This window comes from Netta rufina (assembly GCF_964035555.1).
Source record: "Netta rufina genome assembly, chromosome: 3".
NCBI classification, from domain to species: domain Eukaryota; kingdom Metazoa; phylum Chordata; class Aves; order Anseriformes; family Anatidae; genus Netta; species Netta rufina.
The window spans coordinates 48042401-48068005 of NC_140125.1; the positions used below are offsets into that span (position 1 = coordinate 48042401).

A 25605-nucleotide genomic window follows, 5' to 3' on the forward strand; every position below is an offset into this window, starting at 1 on the left:
ATGCTGGGAAAATCAGGTCCAGATTCCAGGTGAATCTTCATAGAATACTGCTTGGTACCTCCTTCATTTGGATAAAGAAACTTTTAAATTCCTCTTTGAATATAGTTTTACTTTTTTGTTTGTTTGTTTGTTTGTTTATTTTATTTATTTATTTGTTTATTGTACCCAGGCTAGCCTACCTACTTCTAGATTATTATTTTTTCTCACTTAGGAGAATGTTATAAAAGGCAATACTAAAAGCCTAAGTAAAGTCAAAATATGCAGCTACTACTGTTTTTCCCCTGCACTAACACCCTTAATATAAAACACTAATAACATGCGTTTGTTTTTCAGCTTATCATTAGTTGTTTAGGTTCTTAAAGTAATTTTATTTTTCCAGGATACTTTTTTCTCTTGGGAAGTTGAAGGTAAAGTTGCTGAGCTTTCACTCCTCTCTTCTCTCTCTTCCCCACTTTTTTTTTTTAAAGATAGACCCTGTGATGAAGCTTTTCCCATCATTGGTGGGTCATCTGTCTCCAGCTGTCTTCTCAAAAGTAACTGCTAATGCATCTGAGACTGTTTCAGGCAGTTTTTCTCATGTGCTAGACAGATGTTCATCAGGTTCAGCCAAATCAGCAACACATTATTCTAAGTACTGTCTAATCCATCTATTCAGGCTATAACTTTTTTAACGTTTATTTACCCTTCTCTCACTGTGTTACCTGTACTAGTCACTTGCTCCTCTTTTTCACTTATGAGTGAAGGAAAAAGCTTAATTGGGCATTTTTGGCCCCTTGTCTCCCTTCCCTACTGCGTAGAGTGGACATGTTTCTTTGCTTTACCCATTAATGTTAATGCATTTTAATCATGGTATCTAGTACTGGTATAAATGTAGAGGTGGTGCTTCTGTATGTTTCTCTGCAGGGCCTGTATCCCTCCATGAGGAGATGTGTCCTCCTATTTCTGGATGACTGTCTGGAGGTGTCACTGTATTGGCAATGTTGTCTCACTGGCTTGAAGGCCGTTTTCTACAAGCACTGATGCCAAGCCCTCCATGTTCAGCACTGGACAGGGCCAGCTTGCCAGGAAAAAACAAAACAAAACAAAAACCTGTTGTGCCACCAATTCAGCAGCCATAGGCAGACTGGCTTGGCTGGGGAGGCAGGAGTGGGCTAAGAGGAACCTCTTTTAACCATATTGCCATCTTGAGAAGGTGAAGCAGGCTGTGCTAGGGAATGTTGTGGTTTAACCCAGTCGGCAGCTAAACACCACACAGCCATTCACTCACCTTTCCCCCTCCCTCTCTGGGATGGGGAAGAGAAATGGGAAAGTGAAGCCTGTGGGTTGAGATAAAGACAGTTTATTAAAACAGGAAAGTAATAATAACAATAATAATAATGACAATAATGATGATAATAGTACCACCACTAATAATGTGTATGAAACAAGTGATGCACAATGCAATTGCTTACCACCTACTGACCGATGCCCAGCCTAACCCTAAGCAGCCGGCCCCCCACCCTGGCTAGCCACCCCTATGCATGATGTCAGATGGTATGGAATACCCCTTTGGCTAGTTTGGGTCAGCTGTTCTGGGTTTGGCCCCTTCCAGCTCTTGTTGCACCCCCAGACCTGCCCGTTGGCAGGACAGAGTGAGAAGCTGAAATGTCCTTGGCTTGGTGTAAGCACTGCTCTGCAACAATTAAAACATCATCATGTTGTCAGCACTCTTCTCACCCTAAGCCAAAACATAGCACTCTACCAGCTACTAGGAATAAAACTAACTCTGTCCTAACTGAAACCAGAACAGGGAGACAAAAAGAAGAGCTACTTGGAAATATTAGCTCATTGTAGCTGGCCTTATTGTTGCTAGCACTGACAGCAAAATTCCAGTCATCATGCTGACAATGCAAATGCACTGTTGTGTTTCTCATTGACTTTCTCATGGGTGGCCAGTGGATCTTGGGAGTGGGATGTTGAGGTCAGGCCTTGCCCCTTCCCTTCTAGCATGGCCTCCTGCAGGTACCAGTTGCTTTCATGTATCGTGTGGGTATCTGTCAGGCTGTGTGGCCATTTGAAGATCTTGTACAGATATGGAGAGCTGCCCTAAGCACCCATAGGCTCCTTGGTTGCCTCCTGACACTCAGTCTCTATGCAGCACTGAAAGGAGTTGAATTGTTTCCCTCCAAATTGCTTCCCCCTTTAAAATATCTCACAAACTTCTTGTCTTCCTAATTCTGCTTTTGTGGGCATCACTGCCTCATCCCCTAGGGATACAAGGTCCTGCAGGAGCAGGGTATCTGTGTACATAAGGCTAAATACTACTAAACATATCAGAGCACAACAGTGACTCATTTATTAGGTTACTTTGTGCCAGAGTACAATAATAATCGAGTTTCAAAAAAGTTTGCAGTTTGTAACAGTGATCTCATGTGAATATGCCATCATTACTGAAATAACTAGAAGAATTGTGAGACTACCTCACAAAACTGACTTTATAGATAAAAAATATATATATATCAAGCTTGTTTTCTTTTATTAGGTAAAATGAAGGCTGAGAGGAGCCATAATATTTCTCTCTATAAAAGACATTAAGGAGTAGATGATGGGAGAGAACTATTAGCAATACAGAAACTGGGACAAGATTAGCATGTAGCAAAATATAATCTGACGATGAACAAAGGTTTAAAATGAGAAGACTGAATGTCTAAAGCAACACGCTAATGATGATGTTGAAAGTTTCTGAAAGGGATTATTTGATATACAATAGAAACTGACCAACCATGGGCCTAATGTTAGGCAGAATAGGCTCCTTGAGCAGCAGGACCATGGAGAGGCTGGGGGGGTTGGGGGGGGAACAAACAAACAAAAAACAGAGAGCGTTACCTATCAGTGTGAGCAGATGAGCAGAGTCTGAGCTTAACAAGAACCTACTGGTGTGTCCAGGTCTGTTTGGTTATTTATATACTATTTATATACTGCTGTGAATAAGAAGGAAGGTAGCATAGTTTTGTAGGGCATGTCTGTTTAAAATGTTCTGTTATAGAACTGGGAGAGTTTTGATCTGTGAAAACGTTTGGTCATCCAAAGCTTTCCATTTTTCAAGTGTATTTTGTGTATTAAGTGTATTATTTCCTCTTTCTTATAAGCATATGGCACAAGAATCCATTTCATCATGGAGAGAAGCCGTGAAGTGAGGAGCCTGGCTCATCCCTCAGATAGCGTGGAACTGACCTACAGAACAGATGTTAAACTGTACACCTCAGGACACTTAAATCATAACAAGCTTTATAAGCCTTCAGAGAAAATAAAACAAGGACGATGGTACTCTGCCAGGAAGCAAACTAGTTTCGTCACAGAAAGAAATCAATTCCTGGTTGAAAATGAGAGAACAAGGAAGATGAAAAATTGTTCTGGCAACTTTTGTTTCAGCATTCCTCTGCTTCCAGCACAGGCTGAATCTTCCTTCCCCAACAACAGACATCCACAGTCACCTGTGATCAGCATTGGTGCCTCAGTAGATGCAAATTCTACTGCACCGGAAATATTAAAGTTGAAAGCACTGAAAAAGAAAGCAGAGGAGGGAACTGACAGATTCCATATGCGTCTGAAAAGAGAGGAGTTAGATATGTCAGAGATTATGGTGCTGAAAAACAAACCAGTTAAGAACAGCCGACAGTGTGCTGTTGAGCTTGCCAAGGAAGAATACCAGTTCATACCTTCATATTTGGCTGGTGTAACTAAAACTGATCAGTTTAACAAGTTCCTACAGTTCCAGAAGGAGTTCATAGCAAAGCATGAATTGTTACAAAATGACTTAACAGGAAAAAAAGTATCAGAACAGCATGAAAGGAAGCTGGCTAAGGTAAGAGAGCCCCAAAACTGATGGAAAAGTAAATTTTGGAGCACCTTTCTAGGTGGATGGGTTATGTGTATTCCAGGAAAACTGAATGAATGCGTTTAGGCAAAATCACCCTCTTGTTTCTTTTCAGAGAGCTGATCACATGTATTTGCTTAGTTGCCCTCTTGTAAGGTGCATCTACTCTGTGTTCCAAAGCCTTGAACTAAAACTGTACTCCACTGTTTTCTCTTCCCCCTCTTGTCTTGTGGAAATGCTAAGTATACAGTAAAGAAGGATACTGCAAGCTAGTGATCTGCATGGGAAAATCATTTGGCCAGCAGCTCTGCCTCTTGTCTAGGAGCATGTTTAAGATAAACTGTAAAAGCTACCTTCTCTGTGCATGCCGTAGACTGTCTTTATGCACAGATATTTGCTGCATTCTGACTGGCCTCATGTGATGGGTAGAATGGGGGGAGTGAATTTGGTGAGTAAAACAAATACACCTTCTAGAATTTACTTGAGCTACTGCCCTGGGGTAACCATTAGCAATCTCTTAGAACCAGCTGCAGGAGTAAGAATAGAGTACTGGAGTCATAGAAATTAGAGATGGAACTGAATGAAAGCAGACTGGGGTAGGTAAACTAACAAAATGGGTAGTGTGAGTAAGAGCTCCATTCTCCAGTGGATTCTAGGAAGTATCATCTGTCATGCAATTAAGCAACTCGCCAAAATGGTTGCTTCCCACCCCAATAAATGATTTCAAGCAACCATTCTCCTATGCCTCTGGTTTAAGAAGCCAGAGAAAAGGGAAGAAGGGATGGAGGAAAAACATTTAAGGCAAAGCAATGTATTATAGCAGAGTAACAGCTTGATATTGTATTTTTCAAAACAGTTTTTCCCAGAAAAACATTTTATCAGAAACACTTTGAATCAGTAAATTTTTATGAGATAGGGTAACTCTTGCAGTGATGGTAATCTTTGGTCTTTGATTAAATGGTCAAAATTTCTATCAGCCTTGGTTTGAAATAAGGATATTCACAAAGTGAAAAACTGCCACCGTTGATTATCTACCTAGGAGGCTTGTTTCGGAAAAGTTAATCTTAGGAACAGAGCACTTTGAGGTGAGGCCGGCAGCACTCTGGAGAAAGAATTTTTATGATAGAGGAGGTTTCCTGAGAGACTCTTTCGCTGTCTCAGGTTTATTACTCAGAGCTGATATGTAAAACCATGAGATTATAAGCATATGATTTTAATCATTGCATTCCTTAGATAGGGTTTATCAGATTATTTATATATTAATTATGTCTTTCTAAGCTAACAACAGTTGCTTTAAGGGATGCAACATGTTCCAAGGTCTGCTTCTCCCAAACTGGAGATGATCTGTTAAAATCAGTAGAGAGACTAATTTATGCTTATGGAAGGGTTGGCTGTAAATGTGTAAGCAAGACATTCAGCAAAAGGTTGAGGTGTAATGTCATAATTGTCTTTTGCAACAAAAATCAGTGACTTCTTCGTTTTCTAATATTTTTATTATTATTATTATTATTATTATTAATAATAATCAGTACATCCAGTCTTTTTGAATGTGATCTTTCTTCTTACTGTGATAAAAATGCAGTTTTCATGTTATGACTATGAAATTGATCTGGATTCTCATGATGTTTCTTACTGCATACTATCAGAAGAAATGACACGAACTTGAACAAAGTAACTTATTCTGACAGTAACTGCTGTAGAGCACCTTCTGCACATGTGGATATGTAGCTGTTAATTTTGGTGCTTTTACCAGGAGCTTCAGAAAATCTGTGGCTATGATCCCCTCAATTTCAAGCGACTACAGGTTGTTGAGGAAGTTTTTGAAGATATATGCAACAGTTCTCTGATATTTGGTGATATTCTCAAGGAAATTAAGGTAAGAATTATTTCAAAGATTTAGCACAACATAGGGTGAATGTACCTGATCAGGTAGGAAGAGCAGTCAGCTTTTGGGAAAGATTTATAAGTTCTTTTCTAGGCTTTCCCCTAATTTAATGTGTGAGTTGCACAGACACAAAACATTTGGCTACATCTTGAACAGTTTGAAAAAGACATTATTAAAAATAAAACAAACAAAACCCCAACTGTAGCCCTAATTCTAAAGTCCATAAAGTATTTTGGAAAAAAAAAATCTATCTGTAACCTACAGGTGAATTAGCTGTCTACCTCTCACTCATGACAGTCACATGTGAGGAGTGATAATTCTCACCTGACGTATATTAATGACTTTCCTATTTTTTCCTATTTTTTGATTTTTCACTGTGCTGAAGGATGAGGATTGAAACCTTTTATGTGGGAATCAAATCTGTTTCTCTTCCTGGGCACTCAGGACAGTAATTTGCATGTGAAACAGAAATAAAATGTTTATGATAAAAGTGAAGTTACACTCTGATTCTGTACACTGTAATGTGTTGCTAATGGCATAAATTCTACATTAACTTTCCCAGAAAGAACTGAGGAGAAAAATGTAATTCCTCTGTTTGTTGAAAAATAATTACACACTGAAATTCAGCAGTTATAGGTGAGGGAAAGATAGGTATTACAAGCAAGTAATCCTTGAGGAAGAGGAGCTAGCTGGGTAATTGAATTGTACTGGGTATAACATTGGCAAATACTAACTCTGTGTTTTAAGTAAAACCATGTGTGGCAGCACAACTAATCTCCTCATGCCAGCACAAAAGTTATGATTTTTCTGGAACCAAAGCGAAATAAGACTTTATAATCTCTAGACTGTGTTAAACATTTTCTGATGTTCTTTCCTCTCAATTTGTTCAGAGTGAGTATGAGCTGTACATAATGATGCTTCTGGACTCTCTGCCTATAGCACAATACAAGGTAGTATTTGGTTCTTGATCTTTGCTCCTAATTATGCTGTAAGGCCTAAGAACTTTGGTTTTGAAAAGAGACATCTTCATATCCATGTACAGTTGTGAATTTTTCCCTGAGTATGCTACAGAGAAATGAGGTATTTGAAATCAGACAATTTCAGTTTCAGTGGGAGCAACCCTTAGGGATAATAACTGAGAGAGTAGCTGCTGCAGAATAACCAGAGAATTAGCTGAATAGACTTTGCTGGATTTCTGAAGTATCAGACCTATTGTCCTTGTATCAAACTTATTACTTATTTGCATGTGCCCCCCACTGCTAATAACAAATAAAGAGGCTGGCCTGAGCTCCATTTTGGTGGTCTCTCTGAAAAGAGTAAATGGCTTCACTCTCAACCCTAGAACAGGCATATCCAACCTTGTGAAAAGTTGCTTTTCCTCTGTGTCCAAACCTTTAGGGCTATGGTACATAGGCAGGTTACAGACATATAGACAGCTGTTGAAGGCACATTAGAGGGAGGAGACCTCAGGTAAATGTCTTCTCTGTTCTTTGTAGAGGTGGCCAAATTTGAATTTCTGCTGCGAGACATGCGATGAATGTGGCAGAAGGATGTGTGCTTATTACAGTCCAGTGTCCTCTTCAGTGGTTCCACGTCAGGCTTACTGCAGAAGTGATGCTGTGCAGGAGGTGACATTGGCTTCAGGCTGCCAGGAGTAGGGTTGTGCATCCCCTTTTCCTCCTAACTCCCTTGTCAGTATCATCTCATCTCTGGAAAAAGGAAAAGGCACCAGGAAAGGCATGCTCCACCATGGAAAGAGAGCACAGAGGAGGTGTCAGACCCTGACACTGGGTACCACCAGCCCTGCCTGTCCCTGCTGAGCCTTTCCAGGGTCTCCTCCCATCCGTGGCCAGGACCCCATTTCAGCCTAGCTTGGACCTGTGAGTCCCTGCTCCCTTCTCTTGCATTCTTCCTCTCTAACCTTCCCTACTCTAAAACTAGACCTTTTCTGACCTGCTAGCTTTTTATGCTGGTGTTCTCCATTGACCCTGAGCAGACTGGATTTGCTCTGAGGATTTTGCCTTAGTTATCCACTCTCTTTGGCGTTGAGCCTGGGAGCTTCTCTTTGATATTAACAGTCTGTTGAAATGAAAATGAAAGTTTATGCTGTAAGCTGTGCTGCATTCGTCATTAACATCTAGAAAAAGTAACATGGCAAAGCACCTGAAAGGATTGTTGGAAAAGCAGGGGTTTGCATGAGTCTGAGTCTTCATATTGGCTGGTTGGGATGTGCAAAGGAAAAAAGAAATTGTCTGTATAATTGTCTATATTCCTTTTATATATATATATATATATATATATTTTTTTTTTTTAAAAAAAAAAAAAGGGAATATAGACAATTATACAGACAATTTTTTTTTTTTTTTTAAGTAATATTTTATTTATTTATTTATTTATTTATTTATTTATAATCTGTTACAAGCCTTTAATCTAGTTACAAATTGAAAGAAACTCTTTGGCCAACTCTAAAACCTGCCATAGTTTTTTGGTTCATGCCTGGGCTTGTTAGCTGTTAGTCTCATGAGTATCTCATTCAGAAGTTTTCATCAGAATTTATTTTTACTAAAAACGTAATTTTAAAAATGGTACCAGAACTTGCATGTTTTGCAAAGGAAATAATGCTGCTACATGACTTGACATTTTACTCTTGTTTATGCATTCTTACAGGCTCTAAAGGCTCAGGTCAAAGGGATGGAAACAATGTCTTCAAGGGCTTCAGAAATGCAGTCTGTCAGAAAATACCTGAAGGCTCTCGTGAAAAAAGTCAGTACTGCCCTGGAAAGAAGCAAAGAGTAAGTGTTGCAAATGCTTTCAATCCCTCTAGTAACAACTACCTAAATGGGCTAAAACAGCAACAAGTAAACCAAGTTCTTGAAGTTTTCAGAAACTTCAAAAGATTAGACCCTGTGGATGACTTATTCTAGGTAATTATCTTTCTGCTTTCTTAATATATATTTCTGATATTTCTTTTTTCTTTCATACCAATCACACTGGGGGACATAGTTTAGCATTGAAGCTAAGGCTCTGAAGTCCAAAGGGTTTCCCGTTTTGCTATTCCTGACTGATGCCATTCAGGCAGCTAATGTCATCACAGAGAAGTCTCCTGACCACATAGGCAGCAGCCTGCATCATGAGATTTTAGACTTGTGACTTCTGCTGGAACCCAACTATGTTCCTTACAATGGAAGCAACAAAGCATGCCCTTTGTTGATTGCTGGTGTCCTGTCCTCTAAAACCAGACTTGGTTTGACTAGCTAATTCTCAGAGCTTCTCAGGCACTCTGCCATCATTGGACTGGCCCCATGTTTCCATGACTCTGTTACATGATGCTGATGTTACACATCACAGCTTCTAAATCTCCTTTCTCCTGCTCCAAACTCTGATCTAGGTTGCTAACCTGAGTGTTGGAATTTATGGCTGGTTAATCCCAGAGCTCCAGTCTTTAAGCTTGAAAACTATCCTGCAGGAGATCTTGCCTAGCAGCTTTCCTCTTCTTTCCCCCTTTACTATCTTTCAACAGCCTGAAGAATTCAGAAATCACTCTTTCACTAAACTGGTGGTTGCCTGACTTATCTATCCCTTTTTCTTGTAAACAGTTTTCTAACTAGACTAGATGACTTGAGGTCTTTAAGTCATTGCAGTTGTTGTTTCCATAATATTTAGTGTGTACACGTTAAGCATTACATTGTGCTTTCGAAATGTAGTTTGGATGATTCTGCATTTGAGATAAAGTGTGAAAGAGACTCATGTTCCCTAGTTTCTACTAGTGTAAACAGGAGGATAATAGTGGTCCAGCACTCTACACATGTATGCTTGTCTATACAGAGACAATTCATTATTACATAGTAATGTGGGATAAAGTCAAACTGGCATGAAGTTAAGATGGATCAGTGCATAGTATGTAATATTTATAGATCATGCATATACAAATTTTGTCTAGGCTACAGAGATTGATTTTTGTGCAAGTTCTTATAAGTATTTAAAGGTAAGGGGGAAAATACGACATTTGTCTTCTGCCAAAGGGCTGAAAGAAAATAATGATAAACATCCTAGAATGATTTAGTGAAGTTCTTGAGAGATTTGACAGCTCTAGGTAAATAAATAAATACCCTAGAAGACCTTTCAGTTCTGGACAGTAATCTGTTACCACAGAAATTTAGAACCTTGCTGTATTGTAATGATAAAACTCAAGTTTTGCAGGAAAATTAACAATCAAAATCTGAAATATTTGCATGCGTTATTTGCCACTGGAAGCCTAAGACCAATTTTTTCCTTTTCTTACAATGGACCATGTAGGAAGGAAAACTTGAAGGGTAGGCAGAGGGAAAGACTTTCATACAAGACTTTTTGTCTTTTGTTTTGTAAATAAAATTGGTTAGTAGATATTAGAATATCTGATAAGATTTTGGAGATTTGATAAGGAGGGGGGAAGAAAGAATATTAAAGTGTATACAGAACTAAACTGTCCACTTATGTTATTGCGCTGCCTATCTGTCTATGTGCGTAGGTAACGTGTAATTGCTTCAGTATTTTCATACAGTGAACAAGAAATTTCCTCTCCCATGAAAAGAAGCTGCAATTTTAATGAAGCAGAGGGAGACTGAGCACCATGTTCGCTTTTGGGCCCCTCGGGATTTAAACTATGTGAGGCCGCACCACTGCCAAGTACAGAGGGACAATCATTTCCTTAATTCTGCTGACCACACTATTTCTGCTTCAGGCCAGAATGCCATTGGCCTTCTTGGTCACCTGGGCACACTGCTGGCTCATGTTCAGCTGGCTGTTGACCAGCAACCCCAGGTCCTTTTCTGCCAGACAGCTTTACAGCCACTCTTCCCCAAGCCTATACCACTGCTTGGGGTTGTTAAGACCCAAGCGCAGCACCCAGCCTTTGACGTTGTTTAAGGTCATGCAATTAGATGTGGCCTATCAATCTGGCCTATCCAGTTTCATCTTCCTACCCTCAGGAAGATCAAAATTCTCACTCAGCTTGATGTTGTCTGCAATCTAACTGAGGGTGCACTCAATCCTCTCATCAATGCTGTTGATAAAGATGTTAAACAAAGCTGTGCCCAGTACTGAGGCCTGGGAAACACCACGTGACTGGTGGCCAACCAGATTTAACTCCATTCACAATGACTCTTTGGTCCTGAGCATCCAGACAGGTTTTAACCCAGTGAACAGAACATCGGTCAAAGTCATGAGCAGCCAGATTCTCCTGGAGAAGACCGTGGAAAACAGTATCAAATGCCTTTGTCAAGTCCAAGTAAACAGCATCCACAGCCTTTCCCTCATCCATTAAGTGGGTTATCTTGTCATGGAAGGACATGCCTTTCATAAACCCATGCTGATTGGGTTGGATCAGCTGGTTGTCCTGTACGTGCCGTGTGATGGCACTTGGGGTGATCTACTCCATGACCTTCCCTGGCACTGAAGGCAGACTGACAGACCTGTAATTTCCTGGATCATCCTTACTGCCCTCATGTTTGCCAAACTCTAGTCAACTGGGGCCTCCCCAGTTAGCCAGAACTGCTGTTAAATTATTGAAAGTGGCTTGGCAAGCAATTCCACTAGCCATACATATAATAATATTCCTTACATGCAAGAACTATGTACTCACATCATTTGTAAAGGATCTTGAAAATGTTTTTGTGAATCTCTTGTTCCTTTTGTTCTATTCTAGATTGAAGGATGAATTGGAGATGGCACTATGGATAAGCCAGACTTCAGAGGATAAAACAGGTAAGGGATGGGACAATTCTGATTAAAGATGAAATATGGTGCAAATTGTGGCTCTATAGTGTTCTAAATGGCTGGAAAAATATTCTCAGCTGTTGAGATTTTTCCTGTTAGTATGATCAAAATGTGCTGACATATAATGAAATTAGTCATGTGACATCTTTCTTACATTTTTCACTCCTCGCCTTATCTATAACTGGAAGATGTCAATGGGAGACTTTCTAGCACTGAAGGAACCTAGAGAACTGCCAAATCATCTCTGAGTCTGTGACTGATTCTGTCGCTGTCAGAGTCACAACACTCTGGTGTGTTAAAGATGTCTCAGGGGAGAGTATATTAAACCCTTCAGCTATAAGAAGTGTGATAACTGGATTTCATGCTTTTTGTGAGTAGGTTAAGCCCTAAATCATGTGACTTCATAGCCCATCTTAAGCTTCTTTTCAGTCTTGATTGTACCAGCCCTGAATCCTCTAGTTAGCCATAGTATTGTCCAGTCCCTTTTGGATACTTGCAGAGTACTATATTTCAGTAACAGAAATGAAGTTTACAGTCTGTTTGTGTGCTGCCTGGGTAACAGTATCTTTTGATAAGGCTTTTGATAAGTGGAATCTGGATCAGGATCTTTGAATTAGCCATAGTAAGATAAAATATGTATATCTGGACAGTTGTGGAAGAGAAAAGCTAATAGATGATGAACTGAGAAATCCTGCAAAATTCCATTAGGATACAGTATAACTGTATACAGTATACCTTCATTGTATGCCTTTATTGATAAAAAGTACTCAAAGCATAGTTTTGTTCTAGAGTATGAGAACATGCCAGTTTGCAAATTATAAGGTGGCAAATAAGGAAATAGCTGATAAAATAGTGATATGAAATGTCTTCTGCATTTCCTTTTGAGGGTAGATAAAGATTTAAGTACTTTTTATGCTCAGTGTGCCACTGTCCTACTCCAGGCTGTGGGCAGTTGTTCACCTCACCATGTGCAGCTCCTACCACTAGCATCTAATTCACTTTTACAAACACACTCTAAGTAGGAACAATGAACAATCAAATCAGCTTCTGCTTGATTTGTTTGCTTGCTCTTGTTTTTCCTTCCCTTAGCATTTAAAATGGTCCAAATTCCTCCCTAGTATAACTGTCTTCACATCAATGAATGCATTTCTTGATGCAGCTTCCCTGAATATGTTTGTTTCTACAGCATGCTACAGGTTTTGAATTTCAGAGCTTTGCAAAAAACCACTAAAAACAAACAAACAAACATAAAATCGGTCATTGGCTCTAGATCTCCTGCAGTACTAATGAATAAAACAATCAGAACTCTCTAGGCCAAGGCTTTTCTGAGGAATGTTTTTGCATAAAATGATATAAAGACATTTAAACAGTGGGTAAAGGTTTCTCCCCTTCTCCTCCCTACCAGGTACTAATTTCAAAAGTACTTAATCAGTTAACATCATACTTCCCTTCCCCACCTTCCTTAATTACACATTGAGGAATCAAAACCAGCCAAGTCAGAAGGATGTAAACGTTGCTGTTCCTCTTTTCATGTTACAGCTGTATTTAGAAGCCCCAGCCATGAAACTGGGGCCAGAATTTGTCAACAAGTACAGGCACCTCAGGGAACAAGGCTCTGCAAATACCGTTTTCCTTTTTGTTTTGGGAGGTGGGATGCTAAGCAATCAAAAAAAAAGTATTCACTCAAATTTAACTTGAAATGAAAATTTTGTGATTTTTCCAGACAAAAAAAATGGGGATTTTTTTTTTTTTTTAATTGGATAAAACGTTTTCCTAAACTTTTCTAAATAAAAAAGTCATTATTTGATTCTCTCAATGTAGCATTTCTGTAAAGCTCTTCCAGGTCCAGTAGCCATCTTGATCCACAGGAAGGTTATTCTGTTTCTCACTTTCACTGGCTCACATGAAAGGGGAGGACTTTTTGAGAAGCTAGCAGCTGTTAGCCCCTGGGATGGGGAGAGATAGGAAGTACGGCAGGGTATTGTACTTTTCCCACACAAGTGAGTGCATCGCTTAAGTCAGGCTCACACTCTCTTCCTCCACCCTGTCTCGCTTTCCATCAAAGCTGTCAGCTCTTGCTGAACCTATTGATTGCATATAGATACTGCACCGCAAACCAGAGGATGGCAGAAGGAGCTGGCTGCCTATTGACAGGCTGCTCAGAGAGTAGGAAATGTAGGTGTTCTGGGATCAAAACAGGCAGTCTTTAATCGTTAAAACATCCTCATTACCCAACACAGTGGCGTAGTCCTGAATTAGACAGCATGGCACAAAATTGTTTGATTGCAAGCATGCCTAACGTGAACTACGGTGGGCTTCAAAAGCCCCTGCCAGCTTCAAGGTAGCCCCTGAATCACCAGGATTTTCTTGATCTGCTCACTGCACCAGTCAGACAAGCCAGGCCACACCATTAGGAAGTCTCATGCAGTGGAGAGATGAGTTGTTCTTCTTCCCTTTCCCATTCCCTTTGCCAGTGATTTCTCTCCCTCTCTTGTTCTTTTCTCCACCTACCCTGCAACTGCAGAGCCTTGGAGGTATAACCACACACCCTGACACTTTTCCTGGCTGTCCTATTTATTTGTATTAGACCAGATGTATGGCCTTGGAGTGAAGGACACTATTAGTTTGTGCCTGCAGACTCCCTCATTTCCTAGATGTATAGCGAGGAGCTGGCTGGTGAGACCCTGTAATGCAGCTCCCACCACAGCAGAACAGACTGGAAGGCTGCAGGTGAGCTAACTGACAAGCTATGAAAATCTGAAAAGTGCTTTGAGTTGAGTGAGACCCTGGCTGGGCAGGACTGTGAGCTGGCTGTGTAGGACCTCGTAGAATCATGCTATTTACTTGTTTTAGTGAGGTGAGTGGGTGAGGTGGCAGTGAAGTTGGCCTGTAAAATACTGAAGTATGTTTTCTGAACTGCTGAGGGAGTACAGCATGTTTATTCTGCTCCTTATATGCTGTTATCAGTTTCTCATGCTGGTGTGGGATACAGGAATTTTCTCCTTGTCTATGTTCTCATTGTATAGAGAGATTGACCATTTTTTTGCATGAAGTGCTAAAGGGCCTTGTTTGGGATGACAGTGAAAGGTGAGTGCCCTAGCTCATGTGCCAGTGTTCAGACATTTGCAGGTGGATATTAAGTGTGGGTACAGTGGGTGCAAGCATCAGCTGAGCTAGGGTAATGTCGTGGGTGTTCCTGTCCTGTACGGTTTGGCTTGGTTAACTCAAGCTTGTTATCGGGTAAGCTTACTGAAAGAGCTATGGATGCAGCCTTAGATGTCAGGTAACTTCCACTTCCAGCTCTGTCCTTTTAACTATGTCTTTGTGTGTGTATGTTTTTATACTTCCAGAAACCTGCAGACAACAGGATACAAAGGGAGCACAAAAACCTCTTTCTGTTTCTGAACAGCATGAATCTATGAGGTGTAAAATTCTCAGTAAATGGGAGGAAATGAAAATACTAGAGACCAAGAAGAAAGAAACAATGGTTTATGCTGGGATAACAGATATTATGGAAAACACCCTTAAAGAAATAGAGGCAAGAAATCACTACTTCTAAACCTTTCCTAGCATTGTTTCTTGGGAAATACTGTTATCTAGGTACTACAACAATGGAAACTTTAGAACTGAGATTGGTAGTCAGCACTCTTCATTTTCTCCTCTAGGAACATAGTATGTTCTTAGAGCACAGGAGCACCTGGATAAGGTGCTGTGTGATCACCACGGTGTCCAGCCTCTGCCCCTGAAACAGGAGGCTTGTAATTTTATCCTGACTGTGGCAGATGATGGTCTACAGACATAGAGGTATTTTCTGCATTTATATTCCAACTTTGGGCATTTGTAACCAAATATACCTTAAATAACTAGATTATTGTTAGTTGTTACCTCTTGTATTTCTTGGCCTGAAGGGTGGTAATAAGTTGGTCTAACTATGTCTATGAATGGGATACTTCCAGGTGGAATCTTTTGGGAATCCCAAGTTGGCTAACTCATCTACGCTTGAACCAAATTCTGAAATACTTCTGAAATACCTGGTAACTTCAATGGGGCAAAGATAGGACAGTTCTGATGATCTTTGAAATCTGATTTCTAGATGGCCAAATAACTGAATATGACTGCTGATTCTTTACAGGGGTATATAAATTACCATATCTGTGAACACATTCCAAACACAGGCAGGAGGCCAGGTTTAATTCTAGACTGAAAAAGAGGTTTATGATGTATCGTTGATATCAAATAACTGACTTTTAATAAACGTACAAATACTAGTGTGAATATTTGTAACAGAATAGTGTTATTACTTTTTTTTTTTTGGGGGGGGGGGGAGGGAATTTGCTAGGCTGTATTGTTACTCCTTGAGCTGTCATTGTGATTGGTGTTGTACAAAGCAAACAGTGGGAGACAGGCTTGTATTGAATACTGTGCAATCCCATCCAATGTACAGAACTTGTAGTAACTTATTTATGTGCTAAAATTTGCATACTGAGAGTGGCTTGTATGAGAACCACTTAAACTATAAAAGTTAAATGCTTACAAATTTCTGCAGGATTTACACATTCAGTGTTAAAAGCATTATACCTTTTGTAATGGCAGTTGTGTAGTTAGAAATAGTACATGATCTCACTAAAACCACTTTTAACCTGTCCTTGTCACTGGTTACGCCAATAAGTGTTCCAGCTGTGTGAAGTAAGGAGGTAATTTCATGCAGCTAAATAGATGTTAAAAGTACATGAGCAGGGAATAATGCGTCACTTTTAATGGTGGGCAAACAGCAAAATGTTTACATAGATCTTAGGTTTAGATAAGCATTTAAAAGGTCAAACATTTCTTCTAACTTTCTGTCCCCTGAAGCAGAGTAATTACCTGTTGACAGAACATCAAATTGATTAATTAATTGTATAGAGAGTAGAGCTAAGATGCCAGAAAATCACAGGAAAGCTGAGAAAAACACGTAACCAAAATTGCCCCAAGTCTATATTTCTGTCTTTACAAGTTCAGGTATAGATACAGCTGTTGTGTTCTTGTACCATACTAGACTGCCCTTAAATTGAATTGATATATTGAAACTCATTGTTTTTCCAGTAAAATTTTTCAAACAGCCTTTTGCACTACTACCTCAGAGTACAAGACAGAAGTCTGTCACTTGTTTTAAAAAATATTTATCAGGCCTCCAGCACCAAAACTTGGGGGGAAGAGGTGAACTCTTGATTAATTTAGACAATTTTACTTGGTATCAAGATATTAGAAAAATGAATAGAAGCAATTAGTCTTCACATTTTCTATTTATTTATTTATTTATTTATTTATTTTTTTCCTGGCAAACAAGAGATCATATGCTCTCCATGCCTTCAGAAATTTAAGATTGTGTACCCTATAAGATACGCTCCCACAGCATAACGGATGTGTATATGAAATCTGGTCCTCTAAAGAAGTAGCCAAGCTGAGAAGTTCCTCTCTTTCAAGTTTTTGTTTGTTTGTTTGTTTGTTTTTTATTCTAATATGAACATTCAGAGTGTATTAAATATAAATGGCTCGTTTTTTCTTTTTGGGGGGGCAGGGGAGGGGCTTGGGGAGCTTTCGTCGTGCTTGTAATGAAAAAGAAGAGTCAGCAGATGGCAATATTGTATAGTTATTAGAGCAGGAGATCGTCGCAGCAGCAAGGCAGGGAAATCTGAGACACCGTAAGTAGTCTAGATAGAAAACTGAGTAGTCGCTCTAGGCCAATGGAGAGTTTGCCCTCCAAGTATACTTTGGCTGAATATTTGTGGAGAGTTATTGAGTTTTTATTGTTATTTGTAATAACATTTCATAATTTAAAACCTTTTATTTGGAAGGACAAGACCGTTATCATTTAAAAAGAGCAATCTAATTAAACCAGTGCATTGCCATATTATTTTAAAAACATGATTTTGTAATGCTCCATAAGTACAATGTGTTTGTTCCCATACAGATTGCATTTTTCCTTTTTAAAGATAAGTGGATTTGATGCATTTGGTTTTGCTGGTATGTTGTGTGATAATTTAACTGATCTCTTACTGTCTTTTCAGGCTGAAACTATGAAAATCAATGCTTCAAACATGTTTCTCCAAGGCCAAATAAAAGTAAGTTATTTCCTTAGAACCCATTGTGCTTCAGGCACAGTGCAAATTAGTTTGTACGTGAGATACCTTCAGTATTTCTAATAACACATCATTGGAAAGATTCTCTTTGGCTTCAGCAGGTTCCAAGTTAGGCCTGTTATATGGTACCAGCTAGAATGTTGAAATGTACTGGATATATTTTCACTTTTTTTATTAATTATTTTTATTAAATTATTATTGTTGTTATCATTTTAATTACTGTGGCAAGCTTAGGGTACTTTGATCTGAATATCTAAATCAAAGCTGAAAAAACTCTCTGCTTCCAATTGTACTGAAGGCATTGGAGTGAGGTAAAAGAGCCTGTGGTAGATAACTCCAATATATTAAATCCATGGAATATCTCAGCAAGAAGAACTTAGAAAGATTTCTGTAAAATATACACACTAACAGATATCTTGAGAAAAGCGAATAATAGCTTGAATAAAACAGTCTTTGGCTCAGTTGATACTCCATTGCACACTGAAGCCTGAAGCTCTGTGTCAGTAGCCAAAAGAGCAGGCATTGTTTCAGATGTCAATGAAATGTGAAATACAAAACTTACTACACCCAAGCAGAGTTTGTTTTACCAGCTCGATCCAGAAGCCAGAAAAGGATGTGTATGCTGAAAGACAAAAATCTACTCGTTTATATAAAAGTAATTGGTTTAACAAAAGTAATGCTATAAACACCCTTACTTGTTTACACACTAGGACCTGGTTTTACTGTCTGTTGGGTTTCCCTCAGGGTGTAAGAACTGGCAAGAAATGAGGTTTGATGTCAGCCTCAAAGATGTGTGTAACTTGAGATGTAGTGTTAAATTAAAACTCCTGTCACACAGGAACCACTTACTATAATTTATGTCAAGGTTAATGGAGTAAAAAGTATTGGAGTATTTTAAATGCTGATCAGATGTGTTGCTAATTAGTATCACTGCAGATTCTTTCTTATGTAATGAAGGATATTTTGATATTTCTCAAAAATTAATCTATTTTTTTACAGGAAGTTGAAGGACATATCACAGGAATTTTAGGTAAACTGAGTATCACTCAGGAAAATCAAAGGTGAGTCTGAAATGTTCAAATAACTATGTCAGTGTGGTTATACAAAAAGTGTTAGAGTGATGGAAATGCCTGTCCTAACAACTTGTTAGACTAAAATCAGATTAGTTATTAACAGCAGCTGTGCTGTATTCAGGTGTTAGTTGTATGGCACATACACAATAGCAGCAGGGAGACAGAAACAGAGATTATAGTTTTAACATAGATAAGGACCAGAGAATTAAACTAAGAAAAATTATCAATGGGAATTATATATGTTTTTTGATTAACCTCTCTGATTGATTCAGCTGTTTTTTTACAGGTTAGTGAAAGGCCTGAGCAATACACAGAATGGCTCACTGATCTTATTGCATTTTGGATTAGCCTTTTAGTTTTTCAGACTTCAGGTAGACATCGTGGAATTGTTTCCTGTTGTTATAACATGATGCTATGTAAGGGAGTGGTTTCTCAAACTTAGATGGCAGGTGGTATTTTGTGACATATAACCCAGAACAATTACTGCAGATTCTTGTGTGAGAACAAATCTGTGAGCTGTGCGCTTTAATGTAGAGGTATGAGAATGTTTTTTTTTTGTTGTTGTTGTTTTTTTTTTTTTTAAAGGCCAAATTAGTACCAATAAATGCTGAAGAAAATGATCCATTGATACAGAAAAGAATGATTCTATTGTGAACTTACTGCCAACATTTGGTGTTAAAAGGAGGAATATGTTTTATTAGCTGACAAAGACAGATTTATTTTTTTACTTTTAAAAATGTAGTAATGTAGTAGAAAAGTATAAAAAAGGGGGGGGGAATAGTGTTCCACAGAATTCTTAAGACTTTAGCAAAATAGAACACTGAACTCAAATCTTATGATGTGTAAATATTTTCAATTAAGTTTTAACTTAATAATGAATTCTAGAAGTCTATGGACTTCTAAAATTAAGGTTAAGCTTTACATTTCTGTAAATTAATCTTTAATTAACATGAGAAATGCCAACATCAGATTTCACAAGGTGGTAATGACCAGGCACAGTAGATTTTGTTGCTGGAGGATGGCAGTGCGAATAGCTCTCAGTTCAAGAGCTGCTACCTAATGATCTAAGACCACTAATATATGATAATTTCACAAACATGGAAAGTAACCTGCTTTATGATATAAAGTTACTGTATATTATGTTGTTAAAATTTCCTGGATGGATGCATTCATTTAGCTTAATGAGGGGAAGGGGAGGAATTGGAAAAGAACAGTAATGCAATGCAAGTGATCTGAATAAACCATGTCCCCACAAAGAGCATGGAGAGCAGTTACCAGGCAGTGTCATATTTCTGGTTTCCTACTTCAAGCTGCAAGCCTTGCTTTGCCACAGCAGAGTACTAGAGAATCTAGAAGCTAATGGGCAGCTACAAATCTATATGCAAAATAGCACAGAAGTCTGTTAGCTACTGATAGTAAAAAATCAAGGCAATTAGTAGTAGCTGTAGTTGAATACAAGGTTAATTAGTCACATTTGTATGATATTAATTATTAAAAATAATCAGCCCTAGGATGCTTAAAGAAGCACACTTACTAAATGTTGAAAAAATTTAACAGAACATTTTGCTTTCAGTAGATCTTAGCTATAAATACTTCAAAGATGTACACTGTCTTGGGACAATTGAATAATAAGATGTTTTATAAAATGGATGTCCAGAATTCTTCCCCTCTAATGTTATGAATCATATTTCTGGAGTTGACATTATTCCCTTTCTCCTGGACAGATCAAGAACACTAAAACATTGACTTTCATGAAGCATGTGATTCCTGAATCAAAGTCTATCTTGAGGCATAATTAAAGGAGGGCATCTAATTATCTGAAGTCAAAACTGTATCATCCTTTGCCCTTAATGCACATATAACTTAGATGACATTTAATTAGAGGCAAAGCATGGATTAATACTTATTTAATATCTACAGTAGAAGCTTCCCTCAGGTGTGAAGAGATTGTCCAGTGATTTGAGGGCAAATATTTTGCTTGTGTCTGCAGCTAAATAAATATTTTGCAGCAAACAATTTACTCAGGCTAGTTTCTACTCTTTCTGCATCAAGGAAGTGATCTGTTCAGGCTTAGCAGCTAATTAAAAACATTTTATTTCTTACTACTCCATTAAGAAAATAAAAATACTCAAAATACAGAAGTTTAATTGCTGTTCTCAGGTTGTAAATGGATGGATTAAGTCACATGGTTTTATTTGTTTTCCTGGTTAGATGGAGGTACCTAAAGCTTTAGTGTAAATAGTGAAATTCCTTTTGGACTTAGCTTTCCATTCTTATTTGTGTTGGTCAATTGTCTCTCTTAAGACTTTGTAGAAAGTGGCTAGGAAAAAAATTAGATGAAGTACGTACTTCTTAATATCAGCGAGTATTTATGAGGGGGAAAAAAAAAAAGACACTATATTTATTGCCAAGTTTTAATAGCACTGCTTGATCCATGTCTAAGTCAGAGTAGGAAAGGATACAGCAGGCAAACAAGCTGTGCTGTGGATATGATGACATCCACGCTCGGCATGATAAAAACGTATGGACCAGTGCCATGAAGTTAAACTGTTCTTGCTTTCAGCAAGGAATACCAGATCTAGAAAAGTTTGCTCTCTTGGCCTCTATTCTTTAGAAATATCTAAAGGGGTACGGCACATCTTTATGTATCAGACCTTATGCATTCAACTGAGAAGATTGGGCAGGTATGTGGTAGCTTTCTGCCTAGATCCAATCCAAAAAATTTTCATCATCTGGGGTAGCATGATTTTAGAAAGAATGAACCATTCTCCCTGTGGATATGAATCTTTATATATAAGCAACTGCAGGTATCTGAAGTTAGGTGAGATAGGGCTTAGTTCCTTTTGTATGGCCTATAATGGGAAGATTCCCCAACACTGTCTGTATTTTCATCAAAGTGATGAAAAAAACTGAGGAGGGCTACAAAGATGACCAGATGGCTTGAGCACCTCTCATATGATGAAGGGCTGTGGGAGCTGGGGATGTTCAGTCTGGAGAAGAGAAGGCTCTGGGGAGACATCTTTGTGGCCTTTCGGTACATAAAGGGGTCTTATAAAAAGGATGGAGAAGTACTCTTTACTCAGGTACATAATGACAGGACAAGGGGGAATGGTCTTAAACTAAAATAGGATGGATTTAGATTAGATATTAGGAGGAAATTCTTCACTGTAAGGGTAGTGAGACACTGGAACAGGTTGCCCAGAGAAGCTGTGGGTGCCTCATTCCTGGAGGTGTTTGATGGAGCATTTGCCAACCTGATCTAGGTGGCATTCCTGCCCATGGCAGGGACATTGGGGTTAGATGATCTTTAAGGTCCCTTCTAACCCAAGCCATTCTATGATTCTACTCAGTGATTTTGTTGTTTATATGCCATATATTTTTAGGAAGATATGGGAACTGATAGAGAAAGTCTTGTTACGTGAAGATGAAGACAGAGTTTCTGAGAATCCAGAAGAAGAGTAATGAAGTAAAGGAAGATAAATACTCGCCCGTCCAAAAGGACTCTTAACATCCTGAAGTTGTACAAGTGGAACCCAGGCATGAAAAATGTACTGTTGGACCTTAGAATACAATATTAAAACACAATTTCAAAACTGGAAACATTATTACTTTTTTTTTTTTTTGCATATGTTATTATTGATTGCTATACTGTCTGCATAACAAGCTATATGATATATGTCCATATATCCATATATATTGGTATATTTCCATATAAGGAAATGGTATATTTCCATATATCATTTTAAGAAGATGTCTAGTGCTAATAATTAACTAGCTAATTAACTAGCTGTGTTTTTCTGTGAAGCTTTCACTAGACACTTCCCTCATTCTGTCACAAATTCTCTAAATAGAGGAACTACTACTAGAGGAATATCAGGTATTAAACTCCCAGGACAAAACTCACAGCGGAAAGTTATTTAAGTAAACTGAAGTTGCATCTTCTAAATAAGACATGAAAGCTAGTCTTGAACTAGGCCTTGAATTATGGTGTCAAGTACTGGAACATGAGCATTAGTTCTGTCAGCCTTTTCAGGATTTGTAAATTTTGCCTTTCATTTTATGAAATCTATTTATGGCTGCAAAAATTTTGTGAAAACACAATTCAGGTTCAGATCAGGTAGGCACTTTTCACAGAAAGTCTGAGAGAACAAGTCAAAGAAAAGAAATAGTCCCTTTCTATTGGAAGGGAAGTTATAAATACCAGTAATTCAACTTATGCTATGAGGATGGTTCTGTTTATCTTTATGAATGAATGTGAAGAAAAAGCAGGTAGGAGAAAGATTACACTTTTTTTTTGTTGTTGTTTTTAATTGAATCCATGCTAAAGAAACATCTTTAGGCCCATGCAGGATAAATGACATTGGATTATTCTTATTACTATTAATTAAAAAAAAAAATAGAAGGGGCTCATGAGAATAATCACACAACATCAAGCAAGAGAAATCCAGACATACTCGTGACAAGACTCATAGACACAGGGATCTTGGTATTTCTTCAAGCCTTTTATTATTTGAGAAAATTTAATGGCTATTTCAATTACTTTTTTTTTTTTTTTAATAAGGTGGTTTCATCAAATTTCACGAATAGGTTGTCACTGTAGTAAGTGACTTTGCAAGGTGTCAGGTTGGAGAAGTTACTTCTTAGAGCTGACTTGTTAGGTGTTTTTTTGTTTGTTTGTTTGTTTTCCTTTCTTTAGGTGCAGATCCATAAAAACCTGTAGCTGCCAGAACTAAGAAAATAAAAAAAAAAATTCTGCTTCCTTCTGTGTACTAGATACACACAAAGACCAATTCTATAGTAGTCACATTGTACTCCTATGGGATATGCCGTTGAGGCATTAATGTCCCTGTTTTTAACACATAGACATCTCACAGAAGGATTCTAGCTTGTCCTAGGAGTTGTATTTCAAAATACTCTATTTCTTCTTGTGTTTATTTTTGACATGTAGATCCTTTATTCTGTCCCCTGAGGAAGAACACAAGAAAAGGAATGATTAAGAGAATATCCCCCCAGCATTTTCTCCCACCTTTTAGTGAACTACTTTTTGTTTGAAACTGCGTTCTTTTGCCATCCATGTTAGAGAGCAATTAAACAAGCCACAATGAAAAAGGAATAGAGAAAGATAAGTATGCTATCTTCACAGTTTGCCACTCAAGATTTCAGTTGACTGTGGAAACCTGCCATGGAATGATATTGTCACCAAGAAGTGTGAGAAGGATAGGAATTTCTACAGGTAACAAGAGTAGTCAGAATTATAACAAATCATGTTTAAAACAGAAAGGAAGTTGGAAGTAAGCCAGAATCTAATCTATCTATCTAATCTATTGAGTAGAAAGGGGACTTCATATAGCAACATATGGTGCCGCTCACTGCTGGAGACAGAGTTCTGTGGAAAATGCTTCCTGAATTTGGGTCCATGGTGCCAATTCCCATGTCCTTATTTTAGAGAAGGAAAACTGGGAGCAGCTGTGATTTCCCAGGAATATACTTTAGGATGGTAAAGTAGAATAGAGTAACCACAAAGCCCCAGATTCCATATTTTATCTCTTTTTTTCTCCCTCTCCCTGTGGTTTGGAGCCTTGTAGATCATTTCAATAAAATCACAGCAGGGGAAAGGATAGAAATGTGATTTGAACTTTCTTCTGGTAAAAATGTATGCATTAGTCTCTCAGTATAAGACTGCCATTAACCCAGAAATGTTCTATATTAGCATATGAGTAATTATTGATATTTTGTGAACTAGAATGTGCATTTTGGAATCACTAATTATTACAGCAAATTTTTAATAATTCTTGTAACCCTCAATTTCTCTTTATTGCATTTATGAAATAAATATAGGGGATCCCAGAAGGTGAATGTGATATTATTTTCGAATCACCTCTCATCAGGGACTCTAGCAAAAAAAAAAAAAAAAAAAAAAAAAAAAAAGAAACACATCAATTAACTTTCACCATGCTGACATATGGGTAATAACTACTTGAACCTATGTTACAGATAGATAAATAGGAGTTAAATAACTTGGTCTGGATCATGTAGTAGATTGGGAAGAGTTCTCACACTGTCTCCCAGTTCCTAACTCATGACTAACTAGTAAGCATGCTGCCACATGGTTTATTTACATTTTGAGTCTGTTTTTAATGGATTAAGTTGCTGTTTCTTTTTCCTCTGAATCATCCAAAATTTGGCAACACTGTATGTTAACAAAGCTTTTACATACTTAGGCTGGTATTTATAGCTAAAGAAAATATTTATTGTCACCTTTGGTTGTTTCTAACATTTGTGTATGCTATTCTGCGCCTCTATTCTGATGTCGTCTTTCTTGCACAGATAGATGCTTACCCCTGATAGCTGAGACTCTGGTTCATAGAGCTTGGGAGCAAGCTCAATTCTCTTCAAGTTGCTGGACCTGTTCAGGAAATAGTCTCCAGCTGAGACCCAGGCCTGAAGGGAAGACGACAGACTCGGGGTACTGAGAGAACTGGCAGAGGAGCTGGCCAAGCCACTGTCCATCATTTATCAGCAGTCCTGGCGATCGGGGGAGGTCCCAGTTGACTGGCGGCTAGCAAATGTGACGCCCATCTACAAGAAGGGCCGGAGGGCAGACCCAGGAAACTACAGGCCTGTCAGTTTGACCTCAGTGCCAGGGAAGCTCATGGAGCAGATCCTCCTGAGAGTCATCATGCAGCACTTGCAGGGCAAGCAGGCAATCAGGCCCAGTCAGCATGGGTTTATGAAAGGCAGGTCCTGCTTGACAAACCTGATCTCCTTCTATGACAAAGTGACATGCTGGGTGGACGAGGGAAAGGCTGTGGATGTGGTCTACCTTGACTTCAGCAAGGCTTTTGACACCGTCTCCCACAGCATTCTCCTCAAGAAACTGGCTACTCTTGGCTTGGACTGGCGCACGCTTCGTTGGAT

At 38.5% G+C, this 25605-nt stretch overlaps 1 protein-coding gene across 1 annotated transcript; it reads left to right on the plus strand.

The window, feature by feature from the left end:
* Positions 1-3154: 3154 nt before the first annotated feature.
* Positions 3155-22149, plus strand: LOC311207999 (uncharacterized protein C6orf118; the record flags this gene model as incomplete). The annotated part of the gene is made up of 10 exons (XM_084284417.1): positions 3155-3844; positions 5610-5732; positions 6632-6691; positions 8409-8533; positions 11425-11483; positions 14846-15033; positions 15452-15529; positions 17543-17596; positions 18614-18675; positions 22071-22149. The coding sequence occupies 10 exons, from the start codon at positions 3155-3157 to the stop codon at positions 22147-22149; spliced, it is 1518 nt and encodes a 505-aa protein (XP_084140543.1).
* Between the last annotated feature and the right edge of the window lie 3456 nt (positions 22150-25605).